Source organism: Oenanthe melanoleuca, chromosome 4, assembly GCF_029582105.1.
Source record: "Oenanthe melanoleuca isolate GR-GAL-2019-014 chromosome 4, OMel1.0, whole genome shotgun sequence".
NCBI lineage: Eukaryota > Metazoa > Chordata > Aves > Passeriformes > Muscicapidae > Oenanthe > Oenanthe melanoleuca.
Genome location: NC_079337.1, coordinates 57,659,932 through 57,673,719, shown reverse-complemented (window position 1 = coordinate 57,673,719; position 13,788 = coordinate 57,659,932). Strand labels below are relative to the sequence as shown.

Below are 13,788 nucleotides of genomic sequence, written 5' to 3'. Positions count from 1 at the left end.
GTGAGCAAGCAACAGTTATTACTGCACAAACACAAACCAGGTTCAATCACATTCAGAAAAGCACCTTTCCAATTGCAAGAGCAATCTCCAAAAGCAGACATATCTATTATGAAAGGGAGAAGAAAGGTTCAGTGAAGAGCAATGCAACCACTAGAAATGCTCAGAAAGAAATGGATTGGAACTGAATTAAGGTCAGCAGAAGTGGCAAGAAGAGGGCTGCAGTCTCATCCAAAAAGCATTCAGATATCAGAAGGATTATGATAAATATCTCCAGAGACACTAAGTGACATAAAATAGGTATTAAGAAAAATACATTCAAAGAAGTACACTGCACATCATTATGAATATTCAATTTCAATCAAACTAAATTGAAAGAGAGTACTCAGGGACTCTGGATTTGAATCTGAAAAGACAATTAGAAGGAAAGAAAAAGAACTAAAATGAGAGACATAATAAATTTGATCTTACAAAAAATGCAGAGAATATTAAGTAAGCTTTTCAGCACAGTATGGAAAAAAACAAACAGGATTTTAAGCATCTTAATATGATTAAAATATGCTCCCTCAAGTTTTGCTGTTTATTTTGGGAACAGAGAGCTGCCTGTTCACCTCGAGCTGTTCAGGATCATTTATAAGAGAACTATAAATGCTTGAATGGTAGGAATGATAGCAGGAAAAGACAGAGTAATGTGCTTCAATTTGTGGCAAATTTTTAGTGTGCTAGCATGGAACAAATACTGAGAAGAATAAGGTGTTAACAGTAGGCTTAGGACAGAGACAAGTCTGTTCAGACCAGTGGGGACAAAACAGCTGAATATCATAACAGCTACTTCAGCATACTAATATTAAGTAAAAAACCTCCAAATTCAAAATCACTAGTAATGTTTTGAAAGTTTTTGTTGGAATTATTAACAACATGGATATTTTCCTAATCAGCTCATTGCATTTGTTAAAATAGTTTTGCAGAATTCTAAGCCATTTTCATTTACATTGAATATATGAAATACATACTCTACTCAGTAAAGTGTGGATGTTTGATTTTGCTTTCTGTAGCAAGCTGATAATTTTGATTAAGTTTATGACACATCTAACTGAAGGATCATTCTGCCTAAGAAGCAAATATGTCTTGTGTTTTCTTCTTTGTTTTCTCACATCTTCAATATTAAATGAATATTTCAGGGAGAAGAAGAGGCTCAGGAGCATAAAGGGTAAAAAATATTATTCCATTACAAGCAAATATTTTTGTCTTATTCTTAATTTCTGGTCATTTCAGGTTTCAGATATTCATAAAGATATGTAGTTGTATGTGAAGATCTGTTGAGTGATAAAGTACAAAAATAGGAAAATAATCTGTGCTCAACTTTTTAATTAAGTTACAAGCAAACAGTATGGCTTTATCTGCACAATCTCCCCCACCAAAAACACACACAAAATTTAAAAAAAAAAAAGAAAACTTGAAAATGTAGCATATAGCTTCTAAATTATATCAAATTCCTGAAAAATTGCTGGCAAGTCTATGGGAATACACATTAAGATACTGCAAAATGTTTGGTGCTGTATTTCTGGTTATAATAAAATATCAATGTACAGAAATGGAATTAAAACAAAAAAAATTATTTTGTCACAAAAAGGAGCCAAACATATACTTCAGATAATATTTTCAAACTAATCAGTGTGTGGATCATTTGTATATCAGAGTTGATTTAGTTTATTTATTCAAAACTAAGATACTATACTGACAGTTTTAAGAATAGAAAACAAATTCTGCAAAAGGATTTTCCTATGTTATTTTACTTCAGATCAGGGCAATGTGTGCCCCTCTCTTGAAGGTACTGGAAGATAATGTTACTGAGGACAGATGTCATATCAAAAGACACACACACACACACATTTTAATTTGTAGCTCACATGCACTGAAATATTCAACAGAAGATGTCCTCTGACCAGCATTGTGTAAGGGATACAAATCTAACTTTTTTACCCACTGCTGACAATCACTAACTTCATGTCTTTGTCCATGGAACCCTTGTTTAAAACATTCCTACAAATAACAGTTTTCCATTATTTAAATACAGAAAGCAATAAAGAAAATGTGCACATTCTTTGTCTACATTAACTGAAACTTTTAGAATACTTCAGTCTCTTCCACTGTGTTTAAATTCTTTTTAGCATAGTGAGCTTTTTCTCTACTTCCCCTGCTCCTCCTGCCTGCAATCTAAGAGTTTGTCACAGTCTCCTGAGCTTCTTGACAAGTAAACAAGAATGACACATTGCAAGATTTGCAGGATGAAAGACACGCAGTGGAAAAGAGGCACAGTGTAGAACTACCAGAAAGGCATTCAATAAAATCAGATTCTGCTTTTCATAGCAGGTATTTTACAAGTATTGGATTGCAAGATGTTGTGGAACTAGAATGGTTAACACCACAAAATTAACTACATATTAATTCCTGACTTTATGTTGATCAGTTAGAAACATCGGAAATTTTTCCTTGAATCCTTGTAGTTTGGGGAGTCTTTCTTTTTCCCTTGAAAGACATGCTATTTTTTTCCATCCTTTATTAGGATTTCTGTAGTGTTTTGTGACACTGAAGTAAACTGAACAGAAGGCTTAAGTAACAATAAAATGTAGATTTTTGCTGCTGAATATAATGAAGATCTAAGGAAATATGCAGATAGTTTCAACAGTTACTATGTAGAGGAACATGGAAGAATATCAAAACATCTGGCTGCATTAATCTGAGGCTGATTTAAAGCCCTGCTTGGGATTGACACCTCACCTAATGATACAATCACATTTTAATAGGTAGGATAATAATAATTTGTAGGAACAAATGGTTCTTTCAGCATCTGCAGCTGTTCCTAAGAACCTGATGGACCATGTGGATTTGGGAACCCATGTAAGCACAGCCTCAGCCTGTACATCCAGTCCTGAGGGCACAGAAGGTCTGAGGAAACCCACCCTGAGTTCCTCTGGAGTACACTGTGTGACTTCTGGTGTGATAGCATCTGTGCCTGCCATTGCTCCTGTTTCATTCTCATTAACCTGAATTCACTTTACACTTCAAACATTTGACATCTGCTTCCCCCCTTCTTAACATTTCTATCTTTGAAATGTTTATTACAGAAATCTCTCCATGTCTTTCTTAAGCTATGATGCAATTTAAAAGAGAAACATTGTGATCTGGCTTTGGACAATGCAGGATCTTTTATAGGTCTATACTAAATATTCTTCCTTTACCTTGTCAAAGCCAATCAAGCAATGACCAAAACACATGAAGTGCATGTGGTTTGTCTTTTGCTTCCATTTTACTTGTAATCCATTTAAACTTCTTGATCTCTTATCAGCCTCTCAAAGTTCTTTACAGCTTGTGTTGTTACTGTAGTTGTATATATGAAACAAATGGAAAAAAATTCCTTTGCATAAAAGGATTTAAGAATAACACAGTAAAGTAATGACAAGAGAAAATCTTCAAGGTAGTGAACACACCAATGAGATTTTGAGTTTCTTACTCAAATCTGGTGTTCTAACTTCCAAAAATTACTGCATATTGGATGTACTTCATATATGACTTTACAGTAGATGGGAGACTAATATCTGGAAATGAAATACTTCATGAGCTTCTTTATACTCCATGATACTTTAATGAGCTTCTAGGAAACTCATTAAATTGATTAATCAATGTAATATTTTTCTAATGTTGTTATTATGATGCTAATAAGTTTGATTTTTGTTGATTAAACTACAAAGTTCAAGCATTCCCTAGTTGAACTGATTCAGAGAATCCACCAAGATGCTGCTTAAAACCTGAGCTGACTTGGTCTGGCTTCTCTTCTTTTACAGAAACCAATGGCTGTCTTGAGCTAGGGATCATGCAAAGTAACATGGAGAATCTTCTGGACCTTCCTTTTGTTCCTAAGACTTTGCAGTTTCTGTGAGCAGTCAGTATCAGTCATAGAAATGTCCCACAGATTGTAACAGGAAGAAGAGTAGATCATGGCATAATTTCCTGCATGCTGTTGTGTGAACTGTGCAAAGCTGACAGTTCCTTTCTCAGTTTTAATTAGAGACAGTAATTACCTGCATTGTATGCATAAGTAAAACAGTCACAACTTTTAAATTAATTTTTCACATCTCACAACTCTATTAGAAAGGCTTGCATATATAATTAGGTCAAATAAAAACATGGAATACACTTGAATGAAATGTGATAATTTGACCAAAGACAAAAACAAGTGCACTGTTATGAGTTGTATCTGGTTATACTAATGGGTCCATAATAATTGCAACTCAGAGGCAGAGGCAGTAAATTATGAGAAATGCAGTGGATTAATTGAACAAGGAAGATTATTGATATCCTTGGGAATCAGTCTTGTGCTTCTGTCAACCCTGACTGACCCTTAGATTAGAAGTTCTTGCTTCATGTCTGGGTATAGATGCAATACTTAGCTTTCTTGAACTTTTATTTATTTATTTTTTTAATAGTGGGGAAGTATGGACAGTTTTCCAAGACTGCCAGAACAATGCTGTTCATATCATTAAAATTTCATGAGTTATAACTTCTCTTGGTTTTGTCTGAGTTATGAAAAAGCAGTATCCTTTATTGTATTCCTTTGCTTAATTACTGGCAGTTTCTCTGGGGAGTTTCAGTAACATTAACCTTATTTTTCTAACATACTTTCATCACAAGGTCTCCTTGCTTGCAGAGGTGCAAGAACTACAAAACCATCACTCCAGAGACTGTAAGAGGAAGAAATCAATGGAAATCCAGCCTTTTGGGCTCAGCTGCTGTGATCATTAATCACATTCTCTTACACTGTGAGAAAAAAAATAGTTCTCAACTTAATTTTAGTACTGAATGCTAAAGAGGCATTAAGAAATGCACTTACTTCTCTCTGTTGAATATGACGAATTCTTTCCTAACGGTTTCCAAGCACTGCTGCAGGTGTACGTTCTTTAAAAAACAGCATGAATAGGTTGATTAAAAAAGATGAGAAATCATAGACAAAAATCACAACAACAAAAACAACACTGAACAAAAAGGCTCATGAATGAATGCTGTCAAGAGGCATTTCGAAGACTCTTTAAATTGGGCTGTGATAGCACAATCAATCTCATTCTTTTGGAAGAAGTTCCCCACAAAGAATTCCTGAGGATTTTTTACATCTGATAGCTCCAGGAAGAGCAGCTTGCATGAACATTCAAAATCATTAGGATAGGAGCATAATTTATAAAACCTCACTGGAATGATAATTCAAGTCTGGAAACTATTATTAATTTTGGTACTCTTGACTGTTCATACAATGCATCTTTCTACATGGAACATATTAGTCAAGAGTGGAAGAGACAGCTTTAGCATATTTATAAATAACAAGCCTTTTCACTGCATAGTTTTCATTTTTGGCAGTAGTAGCAAATAAATATTCTTTGTAACTATTTGTCCATGTGTGGGAAGTGTTTTTCGCAACTGGCAACACTTTTTCATACTTTAAATGAGCATCTGTGATAATCTTAAAAATTATTATAGCTTAAAAATGTTGTTATTATTTGACTGAAATAAATGGTTGTGTTTCATCTTGCTTTGGAGACAATCTATGCAATGTATAAAATGACAGACAGAGAGGCTGAGGCTATTTCCAGAGGTGATAAAATACACTTTAACTGAGTTTGCTGTTAGACTGCAAACAAAATGCCACTGACTGCAGCCACAGCCCCCATCTTACCAGTGGGCAGGTTTCCTTAGCTCCATCTCTGGATTTGTTTTTGGCAAGTCGCTTTTTCTTTTTATGGAGAGGCTTGGACTCTAAAATCATTTCTTCGAGTTCAAATGTGGGATCACAGTTCAGTCTTCCTTTCTGGTACAAAAGGATTCAAAGTTACTCTTTGAAGCATCGTTGTGTTTTTTTAAATTTGCTTGGCAAGTGTTAACAGCAGTAATAATGAACCAGCTCCTCAATCACATCTGTAAAATGAAAACTGTGTTTTTAGGCCTGGAGTGGTGCTCCAAGTTTAAATAAGGGAGATAAGATAAAAATCATATTATAAAGCAATTATAAAGAGTTAGATCCTCTTCCTAGTTATAAACAGATATTTTCCTAGAGTGACTAAAGTTATGTTACCCCAGTGAGAGAAATTAATCTTTCCCAGGGTCCTCATCAGAATATCAGCTAGTGCTGTAGAGCATAAATGACACTGGTAATAGTGCAGAAGAGATGGGGACTACCTCTAAGACCTTGTTGAAATCTGATTTTCTGAAGTGTTGCAGTAGATTAATTTACTTAGATGCTGTCCATGAGAACAAAGGAAGGACTGCTTTGGGTAGCAGCATTTATATAAAAAAGAGTTCACACTATTATAGAATCCCAGGTTGGAAAGGATCTCAAGGATCATCTGGTCAAACTTTTCTGGGCAAAACCAGAGTCCCCAGATGGCCCAACAATCTGTCCAGCTGAATCTTAAAAGAGTCCAATTTTAGAGAATCTACCATTTTCATGGGCAGATTATTGAAATGGCTGATTGTTGTGAAAAATTTCACTCTTGTGTTCTTCCAATTCCAATTGGAATCTTTCCAGGAGTAAGTTACACCAAATACCCCTTATCTTTTCCATGTAAAAAGGGACTCTCCATCTTTATAGCTAACCTATAAGTAATGGGACATGGTGATAAGGTCTCCCCTAATTCTCACCTCACTGTTTTTCCTGACACACTTGATCCACCAGGTGGAACAAACCCTGCAGTATCAGACTCTTCATGGAAGAGTCTGGTAGAGCTTCTAATGGGACTTTCAGACTAATCTGGACAGATAAATGAAACATTTTAATCCTATTTCCTCTCAAATGTAGAATATTGTTTTGCTTCGCATACTACAGTTTCCACTTAGTTTTATAGATGCCTGCCAAAACACAAATAAAGTGAATCCAAATGTGCAAAGAAGAGCTCTTTGCAGAGTCTGAGGAGTCTGAGGCTCTTGGAACCCCAGGTATGTTGTATCATTGGGTGTGGAGAACTGGATCCCCCTTATAGAATACTGTGCTGCAAAGTTTTCCACATGCTGACAGTTGTGGATTAAACTTTTAGCTGGAAGCAGGAAGTGTAAATAATCAGTTGAGTTTTGCCTGAGAAGCAAATACACACTTCTCATGTCTCAAAGAGCAGCCTTAACTTGAAAAAAGGAAAAGTGTCAGTGTCTGCTCATCCTGTAGATCCACACAGCAGGAGAATGGAGTCCACCAGGCCAAGAAGGAGCTTTGTTCTCTTTGGGACAGAGACCTGGGGGTGTGGGGGAGGATCCTGGCATGGCACAGCAATTATTCCAGCTGCATGGACATCAAGTAGGAGTGAAACAGTCATGGCCTGGCAGGTAGGACAGTCACCTCTCCAACTTTTCTCTTGCACTGGGATTGAAAAGTGAAAGGGAGGAGTTTCCCCACAGGTGAACATTGCTCTGGAGTGCCTGTAGGAGGGACCTGCCTTTCCCTTCTCCAGTTGTGCTTGTTTCCTGCTGTGTTCCTGGTCTTTCTCCCAGTTCCCTGAGGGACCCTGCTTCCCACCCACAGCTTTCTTCTCCTGCTGCTTCCAGAGAGGCTCTGCTCAGGTGCCAAGGAGCCCAGCAAACATGGGGAGCAGTCTTGGCAACACACCTGGCTGCCTTTGCCCCATTAGGCAATGCTCTCTCACCTTCAGCTTCTGAAGGGTTGGATCCTGTCCCCATCAGGCTTATCATGAACTCTAATTGTGCAATATACTGACAAAAGTGATGCAGCATATAAACACCACAGTCATTGCTTTGTATTCCTGGCCCTCAAATACATTTAACTTGAAAATGACCAAAAAGGAAATATCCAGAAAAACAAGACCACAGTAAAAGAGAAACCACCAGATTCCCTCACAGAATCAGAATGTTTTCTTGAAAGAAACTTTCACAAAGGAAATAGGTCAGCCTTTTGGAACACGATTTTATAAGTGAAAAAGTGACAGCATAGTGGGATGTTAAAAGGTTTTACAAATGTTATTCAAACTTCTAACTTTCCCAGCCACAACAGTTCTTCTTGGTATTCTTTGTCTCAGAGTTAACTCTGACAATCATTTGCTCTAACAGCTGAAATGCAAAGGCAGGAAAAAGTTTTCTTTTATTTGAAAAGGAACAAAAAGTGAACCAAGGTTAATTAGGTTTTTTTGTGATCTATTGAAATGGGACGAATTTTCCCTCAGCTGTGACTGAGTAAATGAAGGTAGAATCCAAAGTAAATCACTGAAGAGCAATAAATACAAGCATAAACAAGTAAAACAGCAGTGATAATTAAAGTCAGAATTTACAAACTCTATTCACCTGGAATATCGACTTACGTTAGGAACAAAGCCTGGGGTCACAGCTTTCTCTAGAACAGCATCCCAGTTGACATCAGCTAGGAATGGAGAGCTTTGGATGTCTGCAAGGCTTGACAGGCGGCACTCTGGGTCCTTGGTGAGCAGCTGTGATCAAGCACAAGGCATTTTACAAGGGACTGGATGCCATATAGAAGAGTAATAAATTGTATGATACATATTTTAAGTAAGAAAAACAGCTAGGGAATCTTCTAATATATGCTAGAAGTCCCAATTTAAAAAAAAAAAAAAAATTAAAAGTAATAACTCATAGGATATGAGTACAGTTTAATTGCCAGCAGATGGCTGTTGCAGGCATGAAGTGTATAAATGTATTAGCAACAAAAGTCTGCTTACAAATATGCAAGAGCCCACGAAAAATGAAACATCACAGATCAACACCACCCAACAATTTGCATTTTCTCTTTAATTTTTTGGAAGCTGAGCATCCTGGCAGCAATTAAAATTAACCACCTCACTGCTCTGTCTATTCAAAATAAAATTGCTAATTGCTGCAAAAGACACATTTTTTATTACTCTATTCAGACATTCACAAATATTTCCTGTTCAAGTATCAGTATTGATGATCAGAAATACCTAAAAGAGACAGATTATCTTTGCAGTGTGGCCAGACAATTAAAGCAAACATAAAACTGTGATTTTAGGAAGAAAACTATTTTTAGGGTTGGATGCATTCAGACAGAGCCCTGCCCTTCATCTTAGTGATGTTTACAGCAAAGTGGCTCAACTTTTGTTGTTGCAACTATAGCAACATGGGACAGGAAGAGATACAGCCATTTTAATTTCTGGAATTAAAATGTCTGGAAACTGCAGCAGAAATTCAGAGGGCAGAGTGGTCTTTCCTTCCATATATCCACAGCTGGGGGGGAAATGGGGCCAGGGCACAGACAAGGAATTACTGATCCCCACAATTTTACTATCACTAGTGAATCAGCTTTAAAATAAAAGAAATATTAAATTTTTGCTTCTCTGAAACCGTGGAAAGCCCAAGTCTAAGCCTAAGAGTACTGCACCTTCTGCAGAGAAAATACCAGACCACTCACTTTCAGAACAGCCTAGAAATAAACTCTGCTCTCTTATCCTTGGAATGTTGGCTACCTAATGTGTATGTTTGATGTCTTTCCAGTGTTGGAGAGGCTTTTGGAAGAGAACAGAGGGCAGAAGCTGTTTGTGCTTTCTTACCTTTTTCAGTAGTGCTATCATGCCCTTGGACCACGTGGATGAGTAGTGAACTCTTTCCATCTTGAACATGTTGAGTATCTCATCAATGGGGGTGGCTGAATGAATTTCATAGGGCCTCTGGGATAAAGTTAAGTCAATATCAAGTCAGCAAGAATGGATAACAGAGTGCAGACTATTCACATTTTCCTGAGCTCAGTATTGTTTATCTTGAAAAAACCACAAAAACATCTTATAACAATTTTGAGTCCAATCCTGTGTGTGTGTGCCTTTCTTTGGTTGTAATGAATGTAATTACTCATAGATGCATTTCCTCTGCAATTTTTCTCTCATCAAAGGAAGTATCAGTTCAAATGAGATGAATAAATATTTTTGTTCCTGGGGCATTCTATGTGAAATGTGGATTGTTTACTATTTTTTGCTTGTAATAAAAGTGATCAGTTCTTGTAACCTAAACCGATAAAATCAAAAAGAGGTGGCAGAAAGGAGCTTTATCATCCTAATTTTACTGAGTAGTAAATAAAGAAACTAAAAAATTCTTACACAAGTCTGTCTCAGAATCACAGTAAAAAAGAAGACTCCAAATTCCAGTCCTTCTCCTTTGCTTTTTTTTTTTTAAATCCAAAATTAACACTACATGGAACTGCTGCCATGTGTTTGCAGTGCCTAAATTCTTCTATAGATGAATAAAAGCTCTGGTCTTTGCAGTGCTTTGTTCATTAAGTTTTCTCTGATTTATCTTTTATTACATGCAGAATTTGGAAATAAAGTACTACATATAAATTTATATTCTTGTTATTTTCTTGTTACGAGCACATACTTGTATGTTTGAAGCAAGTTGTTATAATTATACTTAATGCATTTTTATAAACAAGGACAGGGAGTGGATTGCTTGTGAATTAAGTTGTACCCAGCAGGTGATAAATATGTGATATGAGATCTGCAGCTAAATGCCATCCTAGCAGCAGTGTGCAAATTAATGTATCATAATTCATAAACAACATGGAGTTACCTATTAATCCAATATCCTGAACAGCAAAGGGCAGACACTCATTACCTTGACTAAGAACTGAATCATCCCTTGACTTTTGCTAATATTGATGCCTTAAGTTTTAGCTTTCATATTTTCCAGATTCTGTACTGCATTAATTTGTAACTTTGAACTTCATATAAAGTGTTAGCAAGCTCTCTTCACAGTTTAGTTACACAAAACTATCCTTTTCCAGCCTGAGAACCAAGGACACCTTTGCAGTTTGAGGCCCAAAAGTGTAAACAGCAGCAAATTGAGGAGAGCAATCTGGGAGGATGGGACCTGAAGCTGTAATTGGACAATTAATTCCAATATGTAAATGGACCAAAAGTTATAAAAGTGTTAAAAACCATGACTGGTGATCCATCTTGGGTGGAGCCATGGCCAGGCTCTTGCACTGCCCAAGGTGTATCCTTTGAAGGACTTTTAATAAATCCCTACTTTATTCCTTTACCACTGCCCCATCTCTATTCCAGGTCAGCCTCTCAAGGCATCATAATGTTACTGGCAGAAGATTATAATTTAAGAATATATCTTGCTGTTGGTTATCTAATCTGTCAAGGAACTGGAGTCACTCTTCATGAAGACCCAGCACATGTTCTTATTGTAGGAAGATTAATGCACATATTTAACTTTCATATGTATGAAACCAAGTACATTTCAAGGCACTGGGGTATTCTAAAAATAAGTTAAAATGATCTAAATCTTTTTGCTTTGATTCACATTTGGTTAGCCTATTGTCATTTAGCTATACCATGTCCATATAAATTCAACAGGACCTAAATGTCTGCTTTAAACACAAATTTTCCTGAATTGGGATCAAAATTGTCATTAGAAATAGGCTGTCATATGCTTTTCCCTACAAGTGGTAATGCTGCCATAAAACAGTTATTAAAAATGAAACTTTTACATGCTTTTTGTCACCTGGAAGCAACCTACTGCTGACAGGTTATTGATCACATTGTTACATCAAGTTAAGTTAAATGACTTAACTCAATATAATAATGTGATCAATAGGATCACTGAGACAGAATGTACACCAATTGTTGAAAACAGCAATGAACTTTAAAATATAAGGAGTTATGTGCTCTGTGTCCTGTGCTCTGTGTCCTGTGGCTCTGTGTCCTGTGCTCTGTGTCCTGTGCCTCTGCCCTGTGCCTCTGCCTCCTCTTTGCCCAGGGATGCTGCAGCTGCTGCTGCTGCTGCTGCTGCTGCTGCTGCTGGGTGGGTTTTTCCCATGCTCTTGGGGGCACTGGGGGTGTTCTCTGCTGCTGGACAGGGAGCTGTGGGATCCTGGAGGAGAATCCTGTGTGCTGCAGGTTCAGCTCACAGCCTTGTGTGCAAACTGTGCCTCCTTGGCCATCTGCTGCTGCAGCAGATGGGAATTTGGATCGCTGCTGTTGGGAACAGCAACGTGCCTTGGGTCAAGCACATCCCCTCAACCCACCTCTACTTCTCTTGTCATCATTCATGTCAGTTTAGACCTTGTCTAGACTAGGAAAGTTTATAAAATATACATCTTTTCCTTGTCCCACAGTGGTGTGGGCTGCCAAGCCATCCTGTGGCTCAGTGGCCAGGAGCTGCTCTTCAGGAGAAAACAAGCAGCTGACTTGGGTCACTTGGGCAGGTTCAGATGGCAATGTTTTTATTTAAAAAAAAACCTAACAAAAAAATTGTTAGGTTAGTCTCAACTTTGTTCTGTTTGTAGCCAGATTGATTTATTCAGGAAAGACTGTATGGATCTTGGCAAATGGATACCCTTCTATATAATTTTTCATTTATTGAAGTGAATTTTTCACATCAATGTGATCTTTTGTGATTAGTCATCTTTCACTAGTAATCATTCATTGCTCTCCTTTCTTGGAGACACTCACTGGTGAAAGGGTTGATATAAAACCATCAGGATGTTCTCTCAATTCTGTAAGTGCAGCTACAACTACAATCTGTGACTAGGATTGAGGATGTGTTATGCTTATCACTGCCAGACTTTAACTTCTCCATTCCAGGAAGAATGGCAGTATAAAAACTCCCTAAAGTTTGAGAATTATGGGAAAGAAAAACTGATAATAATTGTTAGTTTGTTGTTTTTGTTAAGAAAGGTGTTTAATACTCCCCTACTTTGAGACATGAAACAGTCTTCACATGGGAGAGATCTTTGTCTCAGGAGCATGACTTTTGTTATTTCTATGGAAATAAAAAATAGGTTGGCCAATATTTAGGCCTTTAAAAATGTAGCTTCTGAAGTATCAATATGCAGACACTCTGAAATTAAATTTTCCACTTAAAAGTAGGAATAATGATTATTCTCTATTTCTATTTTCCTTTATCTGTCATCCTGTATGGAATTGTGAGATCTTTGTGGGATGGATTGTCTGGCAACACAAGGTAGCAGAACTGTGTTAGTGTCGTAATATAAAAAAGCATTCTGCAGTGCAATAAAATCCCCTTTCCAGAACAGCCATGAAAAATAATTTTAAAAACCCCAAACAGCTGCTTTAGCTACGTCATCATCCTGAAATAGTACCTTAATTACTGTTTTCCTTGGGGAATAGTAAATATTTAAGCAACTGACTGAAATCCTTTGAACCAAAATGGAAAAGAATTTTCCATTATCTTCTGTGATATTCAACCATGCTCAGAAAGATTTTTCATTAAGCTTATTCACATAATTGATTAGATAAGAAACAAATGCACTGGCAGATAAGCATCTTCTGTAGTTGGGCCAAGCATCTTAGGATATTACATTAGATCTCTTATGGTATTAAGAGAATCAAAGATATAATAGAGTCTGAAGTAATTCAACTTATATTTGAAAAAAAAAAAACCAAACAAAACATTGTTTGCAATTCAGCATTATAAAGAAGCCATTAAACATTAGGCCTTCCCTTAGCCAAACTGAGAATAATTTTCATAATGTATTTGAGTAGGGGGTGAAACTTTCCCAAGAGTGTTCTCAGCTGGGGAAGAACCAGGACAGAATTCCTGACCTGGGCTTTGTACACTCAAACTTTATCCTGAAAAGTGCACTCAGGGGCACTGCAAAATGGTATTTTTGTTAGAGAACAACAAACTCCATCATTCTTACCCAGCCCCTCAGTAATTCATATGCTGTAATTCCTAGAGACCACCAGTCTACTGGGTATGAGTATCCTGGACCTCCATCCATAAAAGCCTGGAACACTTCTGGAGCTAAAA

General features: G+C 36.9%; 1 protein-coding gene across 1 annotated transcript in view; it reads right to left on the bottom strand.

The window, feature by feature from the left end:
* The window catches only part of STK32B (serine/threonine kinase 32B), a 145,724-nt gene that overhangs the window by 13,126 nt on the left and 118,810 nt on the right, over positions 1-13,788 (bottom strand). The window contains exons 7-11 of the mRNA XM_056489793.1: positions 13,679-13,782; positions 9,567-9,683; positions 8,346-8,471; positions 5,723-5,854; positions 4,889-4,953 (exon numbers count right to left, since the gene is read on the bottom strand). Coding sequence (XP_056345768.1) covers positions 4,889-4,953; positions 5,723-5,854; positions 8,346-8,471; positions 9,567-9,683; positions 13,679-13,782 — 544 coding nt within the window. The remainder of the gene's footprint in view (positions 1-4,888; positions 4,954-5,722; positions 5,855-8,345; positions 8,472-9,566; positions 9,684-13,678; positions 13,783-13,788) is intronic.